Consider the following 13,247-nt stretch of genomic DNA (forward strand, 5'->3'; position numbering starts at 1 on the left):
TTTTTTTTTCTCCTTCTTTTAACGTTAGAATTTTATATGTGTAGTTTATGTCGGACTGAGGCAATGGTGGGCTGCCATATTTTTGTTTCGATCATGAGACCCAGAGTCTCAACAGACTCTCAAGGTGAAAGCACATCAGTGCTGCAGTGAAGGCCCTTGACCAGAAGGGTGATTGTCCTCTCTCCACTCAGAACCGAGCCTCATCCACTGAGGCTGCAGTTGATTCATTAACAAATTATTTATTTTTCATGAATAATTAGTGAACAAAACTAATTATTAATGATTCATTCTCTGCAAAACTAAAAAACAAACAAGCAGTGAAACATGTTAAGACGAGACTAACGGAGGCCTCAAGAGGGTGCTGCTGTTGCTGCTGCTGCTGCTGCTGCTACTGCTGAGGATGAAGATGAGGATAAGCTCTGGCACCTGATCTGGAGCTAATCCCTTTAACTGGGAAACACCTGAGCCAAAGATTATAGTCTGTCTTCAGGGGGTGGGGCAGTCAGAGTAGTCTCCGCCCCTTGACCTCAGTGTGCGTGTGTCTGTGTGTAAAGTGGATTTAGTTCTCACTGCTGGTAGATGGAGAGCAGCCCTGCGAAGTGAGTACACACTGGTCGATTTCACACATTTACCACAGTATTTGTGTGTGTGTGTGTGTGTGTGTGTATGTGTGTGAGAGTGTACGCACTGGTTGGTGTAATAGTCATGTGACCAGAGGTGGATCCTGCTGTTGGTTCAGGATAGTTTTAGTCAGAAGTTAAAAAATGCTGACAGACAGAAGAACAAATGGGTGAAAAGAAAGGTCACAAACTCAGCGTCCAATGAGGGTCAGCTCAGTAGTAGTAGTAGTAGAAGTACAGCCAGTACAAAGTACTCTAGATGCACAACTTCATGACTACACCACTATGCTCGCTAGTTCACGAGCACATTGTGACCCTTTGGTTGGCGGTGTGCCAGGTGTGTCTCTGACTTTCCTCTCACACGTCTGTTGGCCAGCGGGTGGCGAGCTGGAGGCTGCTGACGTCACTCTCCAATGGTGCCTTGCAGCAGGGTGGCGGTGGCGGCGGCGGCGTGATGGCAGCGGCGGCAGTGGCCGACACTCCTCTGCAGGGACGAGCGCAGGAGCTCTTTGACGAGTTCGTATCAGCGTCCACCTGCAGGGCGGCGCTGTGGTCCTTCAACCAGCTCTGCGACCACCTGCAGCTGGACCGCAGCGCCGGTGCCGAGCGGCCCCTCTACCGGCCAATCAGGAGCCGGCTGAACTACTGGAAGGCCGACGCCCTCTGGAGGAAGCTGGAGCGCCGGGCGTCACAGCAGGAGTACCAGAGAGGTCGCGGCGCCTGCAGCACCACCACCGTACGTATGGCGTCCACACGGCAGAAAATCCTGCCCAGTCCAGCTGCGGACTGACTCCCGTCTCCTCTCTCTCTCTCTGGTTGGCCAGTGTGTGGTGGTGGGGGCGGGGCCTTGCGGCCTGAGGACGGCGGTGGAGCTGGGTTTCCTGGGCTTCCGGGTGGTGCTGCTGGAGAAGAGGGAGACGTTCTCCAGGAACAACGTGCTGCACCTGTGGCCCTTCGCCATCCACGACCTGCGAGGCCTCGGCGCTAAGAAGTTCTACGGGAAGTTCTGCGCTGGCGCCATCGACCACATCAGTGAGCTGGCCCGTCATTGGCTGCCTGTGGTGGTGGTGGTGATGGTAGTGGTTGTGTGGTGGTGTGGTGGTGGTGGAGGTTGGCGGCGGTGGTGGTGGGGCTTTGGGGAGGTTTAGGGCGGCGCCCTCAGCTGCATGTGTTTCCTGTCTGCAGGTATTCGGCAGCTGCAGTTGATCCTCCTGAAGGTGGCGCTGCTGCTGGGGGTGGAGGTCCACGTAGGGTTGGAGTTCAGGAGGCTGCTGGAGCCGCCAGAGAAGCAGCGGCCGCCGCATCGTGAGGACACACCCCCTTTTACACGCATTGCTCCCTTGAACAGAGCTTGCTTCAGTGTCTTAGTTTTAGCAGGATGATGAGATTCCTTCGACTGCCGTCAAAGGTCAGCAGTGATCAGGCTCAGTGTGACGGCTCAGCAGGAAGTCAGTGGGCGGGGCTTCAGCTGACGGCCTGCTGAAGCCTTGATGGAGCTCAGCTTGATCTGATCTTCTGACTGCCTGACTGTCTGACTGACTGTGTCTCTGTCTGTCTGACTATCTGTCTGTCTGTTTGACTGACTGATGGTCTATCTGTCTTCCTGTCTGTCTGTCTGTCTGTCCGGCTCACTGTCTGACTGTCTTCCTGCCCTGCAGGGATTGGCTGGCGGATGGAGGTGTGTCCCAAGACTCACCCCGTCAGTCGGCTGGACGTCGACGTGATCATCGGAGCAGACGGACGCAGGAACACGCTGCCAGGTGATTGGTCGGCTCAGACCAATAGGAGTGCTGCGTTGTCCTCTCGGAGCCCACACACACCAACTGTCTCTGCTGCAGGTTTCAGGAGGAAGGAGTTCCGAGGGCGGCTGGCCATCGCCATCACGGCCAACTTCAGGAACAGGAACTCGTCGGCGGAGGCCAAGGTGGAGGAGATCAGCGGTGTGGCCTCCATCTTCAACCAGAGGTTCTTCCAGGAGCTGCGACAGGAGAGCGGTAGGCAGCAGAGCCGCAGGGCCGCAGTCCTCCTGCAGGTGGAGCCTCTGACCTTCTGCTTGCAGGGATCGACCTGGAGAATATCGTCTACTACAAGGACGACACGCACTATTTCGTCATGACGGCCAAGAAGCAGAGCCTCCTGGAGAGAGGAGTCATCCTGCAGGTGGCGCTTAGACCCTGGACCACCTCCCTTCCTCTTCTGCTCTCCCTCGTCCTCCTCCTCCTCCTCCTCCTTCTTCTGCTGTTCTCCCAGCTCTAACGAATGGCTCCTTCTCCTTCTCCTTCTCCTCATGCTCTTCCTCCTCCTTATCATCTTCCTGTTCCTCCTCTAGCAGTTCTTCCTTCTCATGCTCCTCATCCTGCAGGTGGGGTTAGGTCAATTCCTTTCCTCTTCTGCTCCTCCTCCCTCCCCTCCCCTAGGTCCACCTGTTGCTCCTCCTCCAGCACCATCTACAGCACCACCTCCTCCGCCTATACCTTTTCCTTCCACTCCTGCTCCTGCTCCTGCCGCTGCTCCTCCTCCTCCTCCTCCTCCTCTTCCTCCTCCTCCTGCTCTTCTAACGGATTCTCCTCCTCCTCTTTCTCAGGATTTCTCCGACACTGAGCTGCTTCTGTCTCCGGGGAACGTGGACCAGCATGCACTGCAGGAGTTTGCCCGCCAGGCGGCCAACTTTTCGACCAATCAGCAGCTGCCGTCGCTGGACTTTGCCCTCAACCACTACGGGCAGCCAGACGTGGCCATGTTCGACTTCACCTGCATGTACGCCTCCGAGAACGCCGCCATGATCCGCCGACGCCACGGCAGTCAGCTGCTGGTGGCCCTGGTGGGAGACAGTCTGCTGGAGGTGAGACCTCACCTGCCCACCAGGGGGTGCACTCTCAATACATTGGGTTACTCTAGAGCAGGCTTTCTCAGCTGGTGAGTTCGGATTTGTATTGATTGGATCACGGATTTGTGAACAGTTTCTCTTTTTTCAACAAAAGGAATTTTAAATATATCTATTTGTACATTAACATTAATATTACATATTAATATTACATTACGTTGATATTATATATACATTTATATATATATATATATATATATATATATATACATATATATATATATATATATATATATGTATGTATATGTATTGTTCACATTATGATGAGTCATTAGATTATGACTGGATGAAGCCAGTTGGTTTTGTTGCACAATTTTCTATTTTTGTGGAATAAATCTGAGTGTTTAAATAAAAAATAAATTTGGGTTGCCCCATGCTGGTCAAAAAATGTGGGTCCTGAGACTCCACCAGTTCAGAACCACTGGTCTCGAGGCAGCTGTGGACAGAGCTTCACCTGGACTGGTCGAGAGTCTTCAGCCAGACCTGCCTGTCTTCTTCTTCTTCTTCTTCTTCTTCTGTGGTTTTAAAGAGGAAAGTGAAACAGCAGCCGGTGTCACCCCTGGTCCTCCCCCTGCCTCCACCCTCCTGTCTCCAACCACCTGTCTCCGCCCACCTGTCTCCACCTACCTGTCTCCACCTACCTGTCTTTCCCCACCTGTCTTTCCCCACCTGTCTCCGCCCACCTGTCTCCGCCTACCTGTCTCCACCCACCTGTCTCCACCCACCTGTCTCCATCCACCACCTGTCTCCGCCTACCTGTCTTTCCCCACCTGTCTTTCCCCACCTGTCTCCGCCCACCTGTCTCCGCCTACCTGTCTCCACCCACCTGTCTCCACCCACCTGTCTCCATCCACCTGTCTCCACTCTCTTGTCTCCTCCTGCCTGTCTCCACCCACCTGTCTCCATCCACCTGTCTCTACCCACAGCCCTTCTGGCCAATGGGGACAGGGATTGCTCGAGGCTTCCTGGCAGCTCTGGACTCCTGCTGGATGATCAGGAGTCTGTCTCAGGGACGAGATCCTCTGGAGGTCCTGTCAGAGCGGTCAGCCCCACACACACACACACACGCACGCACACACACACGCACACCGGGTGCTGCCAACTCACCCGGTGTGTGTGTGTGTATGTGTGTGTGTCAGAGAGAGTGTGTACCGTCTCCTCCCTCAGACGACTCCAGAGAACCTTCAGAAGAACTTCCACCTCTTCACCGTCGACCCGGTGACCAGATACGTCAACGTCAACTGTTTGCTGGTCCTACCTGCTCAGGTGCACACACACACGCACGCACACGCACACACACATACACATGCATTGTTTGTACAGCATCATGTCACCTGCAGGTGAGACACCTGGTGGACACAGGAGAAGGGGCGGGGCTTAGCAGTGACAGCGGTGACATCATCCAGCTGCCTCCCGCGAGGTTCCTCAGTGGGTGGCATCTCTTCTCTTGGCTCCGATTGGTTCCTGTGATTGTCCCATTGTGTGGTGATTGGTCCGTTGTCCATCCTTCCGACAGGCTCTGCCCCTCCGTCCAATCAGCTGCTGTCCTGGTGTCAGCAGCAGACTGACAGCTACAGCGGCGTGACAGTCCGGGACCTGACTACTTCCTGGAGGAGCGGTCTGGCTCTGTGTGCGCTGATCCACCGACAACGACCCGACCTGATGTGAGACTTCCTGTTTCAGCCGTGAGCTCTCGGCTGTCATTTATCATTCATTTTCATCATTCATTTAGTCCATATTTAGGTTTTGCACAATTTTAGGGGTCATGGAAACGCAGCTAATGAGTCCGCCGCCTCCTCTCCGTCCTCAGTGACTTTGAATCCTTGGACCAATCGGAGGAGGAGCTGAACACCCAGCTCGCCCTGGACGCAGCAGGAGAGTTTGGCATCTGGCCGCTGATGACGGCGCAGGAGATGACCTCGGCCGACCCCGACCCTCTGGCCATGGTCATGTTCCTCAGCCAGTTCTACCAGCTGCTCAAGGACACGGCGCCCCCTGCTGGTGAGACGAGGGAACGCAGTGAAGGGACTGAAGTGGAGGGTGCTGAGCTAAATTGGCTGGCTGTGATATCATCACTTCCTGTTCAGGTGCCCTGAGAGGCTCTTCTGACCTCCGATTGGCCCTCATCACGCCGGCGTTCCTGCTCAGCAGGCTGGGACTCAGCCCCAGCAGGAGGAGGAACACTGAGGTTTCTTCTTCTTCTTCTTTTTTCCTTCTTCTTCCCTTAATGTTGTGTTTGAGTGTTTGAACTTGCACCCATCTGGTCAGAAGCAGAACTGCACTGGAGGAAGGCGGAGACGGTCGAGTGAAGCGGATGGCGAGCAGCAGGTCAGAAGCTCTGCAGCCTCACCTGTCGCCCTCACCTGTCGCCCATTCCCGTCGGCCTCATCCTGTGTTCTGCTTCCAGTCATGTGACCTGAGCCAGGTGTACGACGAGCCCGGTCTGGGCGGGGGCGGGGCTAACCACTCCAGGGTTCGTCTGATAGCCAATCAACTGCAAGCGAGGTTGGCTGAGAGCTCGACGACCTGCAGGAGTTTTGCTGAGCCTGATCAGGTGCCCTCACTGTGAAGTCACATGATGATGATGACGATGATGATTATGCACCATGTGACCAGCTCTGTAACTGTGTCCTCCAGCAGGAGGAGCTCCCAGTGCCTTCACAGGCTACAGCAACATGGAAACCGGTAAACTGTGTGTGTGTGTGTGTGTGTGTGTGTGTGTGTGTGTGTGTGTGTGTGTGTGTGTGTGTGTTGGTGTGTGTGCTGAAACTGCTGCTATGTTTTGCCATCCAGAGGAAACGAACCCTCCAGCAGCAGCAGCTGAGCTTCCGCTTCAGGGAGAAGATCAGGTGTCATCACAGTGAGGAGAAGGTGGAGCAGGTGGAGCAGGTAGACGCAGCAGTTCATGCTGGGTAACCAAGGCTCCTCAGTGAGGCTGAGAGTCACCGTGGAGTAGTCTCTTTCTTTCTTCAAACATTTTGTTTGATTGTGTGTGTGTGTGTGTGTGTGTGTGTGTGTGTGTGTGTGTGTGTGTGTGTGTGTGTGTGTGTGTGTCCTCAGGCCTCGGCGGTGAGTCACCTGTGTGTCTTCTGTCAGCGGCGGGTCTACCTGATGGAGCGCCTGAGTGCAGAAGGTTTCTTCTTCCATCGCAGCTGCTTCCGCTGCTCCCAGTGCAGGAACCTGCTTCGTGCGGCAGCCTACAGCTTCCACCCTCCCAGCGGTGAGTCACCTCACCTGCCTTACACTGACAGGAAGTGGGAGGTGCTGAAACAGGAAGTGACTTCAGGTGGGTCAGACCAACTCTGACCATTGTGTGAAGGCTTCAGGTTCACCTTCCAGGACGCAGAAGATCAACTCCTGCTGTTCTGCAGCTCATGCCTGCCCCCTCGTGACCGTCACAGCCGCTGTTGCCCTGAGCTGCAGCCGCCAGCGGCGCAGCTCGTGACATCTCGGCTGCACACCCTCAGACAGAGAGCAGCTTTGTGTGCAGGAGCAGAAGGTCCTGGTCCACAAACACCAGTCTGCAGCCTGTCAGCGGCCTGTCGGCAGCCAATCAACAAGGTTGTCTCCTGTGTGGGGCGCTGCAGGCTGCAGGATGTCCAAAACTTCTCTGATGTCCACACATATGCTGTGTCTCAATTCAGGTTCTGCGTCCTTGAAGTGCGCATTTTGAAAGGAAGTTGCGTCATAGCACTGCGCGAAGGCTTGTCCCAATTCCCGAGGGTGCTTAGGACGCTCAAAATACGCACTAGTTTTAGCCGATTCCAAGGATACACCGCTACTATCCTTCGCGTACTTGGGTATCCCATGATGCTTTGCGTGCTGCTGCAAAGCATCGTGGGATCCTGGGAAGTCAGCTGAAATTAGCGGCATGTACTGGTAAAGACACTTTGTATAAATTTAAGTATTAAATTTCACATAAAATATTCAGTTTTAACATCAGGTTTTTATTTATTTGAACATTCAACGCCATCGTTAGATGGCGAACCAATGGTTAGCTTGATACTATAAAAACGTCACTTCCGGGGTTGGCCAGCCGGAGGGAACGGCGGTGACGAAACGAGGAAATACGCCGAAGGCTAGACCGTCCCGAGTGGTGACCGGTCCGTCCTTCTAGGCTGGGAACTATAAGAACGCTTCCTTCAGACGGAGGACACTCTGTCTCAAGGGTGCAGAACCTGAATTGAGACACAGCATTAGAGGTCACAAAGTAGCACTAGCAGTACCAGCACCACTAGTACTAGTACATTGCTCCAAGTACAATGGGTACTCCAAGTACTACTAATACCCCAGGTACAGCCAGTACTACAAGTACAGCCAGTACTCAAAAGTACACGTGTTACACATGTAGCAGCACACATAGACACACATACGTTTTCTTTGGTATCTGCTGTACACCTGGTAGTATCCATTCTGGCTGAGCTGCCGGAAGCACTACCCTCGCTAATACCACAAGCAGTAATAGTGCCTATGCTGGTAGCAGTACCACCATCAGTAGCAGGAGTTGTCGAGCTATTTCATGCAGATTGCTTCGGTGCCTGCCTAAACACAACTTGGCCTGGATGATCACAGAGGCCGCAGTTTGATTAAACCCACTTAAATTTGTTTAGTGAACAGGTTGAAAACCTTCAAGTAAACAGAACATCCCATTAGACCAACCAAAAACATCATTGCGTTAAGCACATGTCTAAACATTGAATGTAAACTGTTATTTATGAGAGTCAAAATATTTTCAGAAAGTAGGACTTGGATGGTAAATTTATTAAAAGATAATTGGTCAACGCTTAACTTAACAATTGTTTGGGTCTTTACTTCCCCTTTCTCCTTTACGATTTAAATAAATTATGGTACATATTCATTGTTAGATTCTTATGCAATTTTGAATAAACCAATTAGTCCATTAAATTTCAAAGAACTTAACCATGATTGTTTAACCCTATTTATTTGTAATTTTTCCATTCATTTACTTATGACAAAAGTGACAGCAAATAAACCCCAAAGTACAAAAATGTATATCAACTGTCAGAACCGATGGCGTCTCTTTCGTCATCTAGGCACTCATCTCTGGATTTTTCTTTCAACTTCACAGTAGTAGTATCAATATTGGTGGCTTTCTAACGCTCTCAACGTCACTTTTCACACTGGTGGTGTCGAGCTAATGCGTAGCCACAGTGAAGGGGCAGGACTCAACACCTGCAACCTGTTATAGCAGCCAATGGCGGCACAGAAACAGGTGGAATGTGGTTTGAGGTTCTGGGTCAGTGTAATTTCACGCTCATCACCACAGCACACAAACACACACACACACACACACACACACACACACACACACACCACATGATGCTGTCATGTGGTGAATGTGTGTATGTGTTTGTGTTAATGCTCATCCCCACCAGCATCAACAACCCAGTGAACTACAGAGCCACAAGTGTGCCTGTTGTCTGTTGACAGGGGGAGTGATGAAGGGGTGTTGAAGCCGTCAGCCACTCACAGTGGGCTGATCACATGGCTGGTCACATGGTTGCCATTTGAAGGTGGACGCCGGCGTCGCTTCGGGTATTAATATAAAGCTTGTATGTGTAGAAGCTGTTTTACTGACGGAGGAGATTCTGCTGTTTGACTGCTTCTGCTCTTGGCCCTAATCCTGGTTCTGATCCTGATCCTGATCCTGGTTCCGATCCTAGTTCGGTTCCTGGTCCTGGTTTTGATTCTGGTTCTGGTCCTGGCTCTGATCTTAATTCTGGTGCTGGTTCTGCTGTCTCAGGGAGGTTCTACTGCCCGGATCCCTGCGAGCCTCGGCCCGCAGAGAGGACGGCATCGTCTGACGGAGCGTCTTCACATCGAACTTCCATGGTGAGGAAAGGTTTAGTGCGCAGGTAGAGGGCACTATGTCTCCATGTTGTCCCCAGCTGATGCTGGATTTTGATTGGTACGTTTGGTTTGGCCGCAGACGTCGCTGGCTGCAGGGTCGTCTGCTGACTCGCTGGTCTCGGCCGAGCGACGCCGCTCCTCAAGTAAGTGCAGGTCACCTGTTAGTCCCACCTGTGTGCACAGTGAGCGTGCTCCTCAAACTGGCAATCAATGTAGCTTTAGGGTGTGCGTGTTTCTGTGTGTGTGTGTGCTTGCTGGCGCTGGTGTGCCTGCAGCTCTGTCTGTGATGCTGGAGCGCATCGAGCTGGAAAACAGCGGCTCCCTGCAGGGCGCGCAGCTGCGGCAGGAGCCGGAGGAGGTACCCGAGGAGACGCTGAACCGCTTCAACTTCAGCCTGGAGGACGAGGAGGCGGCCGGGTGAGTCATTTTTTACAACACTCAACATCTGTCACACATTCTTCAAGATTTTCAGTTTGTCCAAAAATGAGGGTGTTTTGACTCTTGTGTAGAAATAAAGGTCGGTTTGCATTTTCAGTTCAAAGGAAGAAGAGGAGGAGGAGTATTGGGAGGAGGAGCAGGAGGAGGAGCAGATGGGGGATGGAGACAGCCACAGTGAGTATTGCTGTCTCGCTGTGTTTTATACTATTTTGGAATTATTTGGAACTATTTGGATTTTTTTCAATGTAAAAAATTTGCTGTGGCTAAGAAAGGTTTTGAAAAACCACCTGCAAATAGACTGTTTTTGTGGATGGGGTTACCCGACCCAGTGCACAACTCTTGCTCCTGTGCAAGTTGGTGCAAATGAAAACTTGTCCTGCTGGTCAGCAGCAGTACAGCGCCCAAGGCCTGATGCTTGTTGAAGGGGCAGAGTCCGATCTTTTCTCACCGATCAGCTCATTCATTTATTTTGTCCCCTCCTCCTCTTCAGGGACGGAGTTTCCTCCAGTCTCCTCAGCAGCTGGAAGTGACTCAGCCCTGGGATCAGACTCCACCCCTGTAACTCCGCCCCCTGTCACCACAAACTCCACTGCCTCTTTTGTCACCGTCTCCGGTTCCGCCCATGACTTTGAGCCGACCCCACAGCTTCCACCTGGTCCCACACAGAGACCCGCCTGCTGGCAACCCGACAGCTGGATCGCGTTTGACGACATCAGCCCAGAAGTTCCACAAAGGACGCAGCTCCTGCTGGCAGAAGGGGCGGAGCCAGAAGTGGGTGGGGTAAAGTCAGAGGAGGTGTGGAGGAGGAGGCGGGGACAAACAGACAGCCACAGTTTTAGGCCATATCTCCTTGGCCCACCCCTCCAGGGAGGGGCTGGCGACCTCCTCTCACAGCTAAAGAATCTGGGTGGGACGGTGGAGCTGGAAGTGGGCGGAGCCAGAGGCCTTTTGAAGGCGGTGCTTCCTGGGACCTGGAGGGAGATAAAGAAAAAGACGCAAGGCAGAGCCAATCACGGGAACGCAGCAGGTGATGATGTCATAAAGAGTGTTCAGCCTCTGGAGTTCTGTGATGATGTAACCAGTCCACTTCCTGTCTCTGTAGGTATGACAGGAAGTCCAGGGGAGGAGTATGACCCCAACTGTGGGACCCCACCAAACAACGTAAGACTCAGAGCCAGAGATTAGCCTGCCACAGTGCCAACACTTCCACAGGAAATCACAATCAGGAAGTTCACTAGAACTTCAGACCCTGTGAACACAGGGGCCAGACGAATACCTAGAATGTACCCTATGACTGTCTTCTTTCTTCTTCTGTGGTCTGTAGTTGCACTCGGAGCCGTGTGACCTTGTGTCAGTCGCAGAGAAGGTCACAGTGAAGGAGCAGCAAAAGCCCGGGCAGGAGGTACCAGCTGTGCTGCTTTCAGGAATGAGTCTTCTGTGTGTGTTGTGTCAGTTGTGTGCGTGTAGATCTTCAAAGCTGCTCTTCGGCTGCACAGTCGTGTTCTGTTGGTCTGGATTCAGACATGAAGAATCACAGAAATGTCGTCACTATCCGTCTTTTTTAGCTCACCTACGTCCCTCATGCTTTGGCCTTCAAACAAGCCTACAGAGTCCAGGTACAACTCGTCCCCACGTGCTTGTCCCAGTGCTGAAGCTCACTGCTGAAGGTCACGTCTGATGTCGATGCTCCTGTCAGAAACCTTCACAGAAGATCAGGGTTCTCCGTCGGGGCTCTGATGGACAGTCCTCGTGTCCCACTGAGGTGGTAGGCATCGTAGTTGGACCCAGAGAAGCGTCCAGTCTGAGCATGACTGAGACCCTGTTTCAGAGGGAGCAGGAGGACCACCAGGAGGACCACCAGGAGTATCAGGAGGACTTGGATGCTAAAATCACACGGCGGGTCCAAAGAGCTGCGAGGAGAACAGCCAGACAAGAGCAGCTGAAGAGGCTTCATAAAGCTCAGGTGAGTTGAGCTTAGGACCAAAGACCTTCAGTGGATCCAGGGGAGACGCAGGTCTGGAGGTCTACATCATCCACTGTAGTCCAACATCCTAACCAGATCTCACCAGGCTCTGACCCGCTGGTGTCCCTCAGGCGGTCCAACGACTTCTGCAGCAGCTGGAGGAGAAGCAGAGGCAGCTGGAGGAGAGAGGTGTGATGGTGGAGAAGGCCCTCAGAGGAGAAGAGGGTCTCACACTCACCACTTCACACCTTCACCCGCCAGGTACAGTAATCCATCACCACCACAGACTGGTGTGGTGACCTTCAGCTGCACTGACCTTCTGGTGACCTTGTGGTCGCAAAGTATCAGAACTTCCTGAGGGTGAGGAACCTCCCCCAGGTTGTTCCTCACCCTCAGGAACCTCCTGGGGAGGTCATGCATGGTGGTCAGGTCCTCCTGGTGGAGGTTCCTGAGGGTGAGGAACCTGGTGCCACTTTTAGCTGCAGTGACCTTCTGGTGACCACTGCAGGCCGACCACAAGCGGAGGAGCCTCTGATGCAGCACTGGTTCCACCTGGTCCAGCAGAGGAACTCTCTGGTTCGTCTGGAGTCGGAGCTCTTGATCATGTGAGTGTTGCAGGGTCGAGTGCAACAGCTGCAGGTGTGCAGGGAGCAGCCAGAGCTCAGGTGTGTGCTGTGTTCAGGGCCCGGCAGCTGGAGCTGGAGGACCGGCAGAGTCGGCTGCAGCAGGAGCTCCGGGAGAAGATGGCCGTGGACGGTAACCACTTTAATTCTGTCATCCACGCTCAGAGATGAATGTCTGAAAAGTGACTGAACAGTGTCCTCCTGCTGCTGAAGACCATCTGAAGGAGGAGTGGCAGCTGCTGGAGGAGCGGCTTATCCTGCAGGAGATGCTGGAGGTGGTGGAGCAGCGAGACTCTCTGGAGTCTCTCCTGGAAGAGGGACAGCAGGACCTGGAGCTCCTGGTGACCCAAGAACTGGGACTGACTTGGTCCTGAAGCAACACGTCATGTGTCCAGGAGAAGCACTCTGGTGGTTCTTGATGTTCCATTGTTTTTTCATTCATCTCGATGTTTTGACTGTTTTCCTGCCGATTCATTTTCTAGCCTTACTTTCTGTTTTCACACAAACCTGCATGGTGACTGTAAACACAAGCTGCCTTCCTGCTGCTCACCTGTGCTGTTGGCCTTTAGCTTCATGCTAACTGTGTCAAACTCTTTTATGTTCAAATTTGAATATTTTACTTTCTGGCAACATACATATGAGGTACCTGCCACATGTGAGCAAAGCTGAATGGATGAATAATTCATGCAGTGTGCAAAAGGCCTCCAGATGGCGCCACTTCCAACAGCAAATAACTACAACATTCTTATTTCATTCGCTATTTGTGTTTCTTACTTATTCTTCTGTAGTTTGTTGAACACAAATAAAAGAAAATGACCAAAACTTCTGACGTGTTTCCAAACTTTCTA

At 52.6% G+C, this 13,247-nt stretch overlaps 1 protein-coding gene across 1 annotated transcript; it reads left to right on the forward strand.

The window, feature by feature from the left end:
* Positions 1-88: 88 nt before the first annotated feature.
* On the forward strand, positions 89-13,207 carry mical3b (microtubule associated monooxygenase, calponin and LIM domain containing 3b). The gene is given in 31 exon segments (XM_076043982.1): positions 89-1,356; positions 1,445-1,652; positions 1,806-1,925; positions 2,279-2,380; positions 2,459-2,614; positions 2,680-2,780; positions 3,205-3,462; positions 4,431-4,546; positions 4,644-4,770; positions 4,845-4,932; positions 5,021-5,168; positions 5,315-5,505; positions 5,592-5,692; positions 5,773-5,854; positions 5,856-6,058; positions 6,142-6,189; positions 6,298-6,393; positions 6,565-6,724; positions 9,269-9,357; positions 9,455-9,518; positions 9,651-9,792; positions 9,911-9,987; positions 10,304-10,840; positions 10,916-10,974; positions 11,138-11,215; positions 11,379-11,429; positions 11,510-11,776; positions 11,908-12,037; positions 12,285-12,381; positions 12,459-12,532; positions 12,613-13,207. Coding segments are annotated over 31 exon segments (4,413 nt in total). The 5' UTR covers positions 89-1,074; the 3' UTR covers positions 12,774-13,207.
* Positions 13,208-13,247: the final 40 nt, after the last annotated feature.

The sequence above is a fragment of the Nelusetta ayraudi genome, unplaced genomic scaffold (assembly GCF_046127955.1).
Source record: "Nelusetta ayraudi isolate G7.1 ecotype Tasmania unplaced genomic scaffold, CSIRO-AGI_Nayr_v1 ptg000079l, whole genome shotgun sequence".
Classification (NCBI taxonomy): domain Eukaryota; kingdom Metazoa; phylum Chordata; class Actinopteri; order Tetraodontiformes; family Monacanthidae; genus Nelusetta; species Nelusetta ayraudi.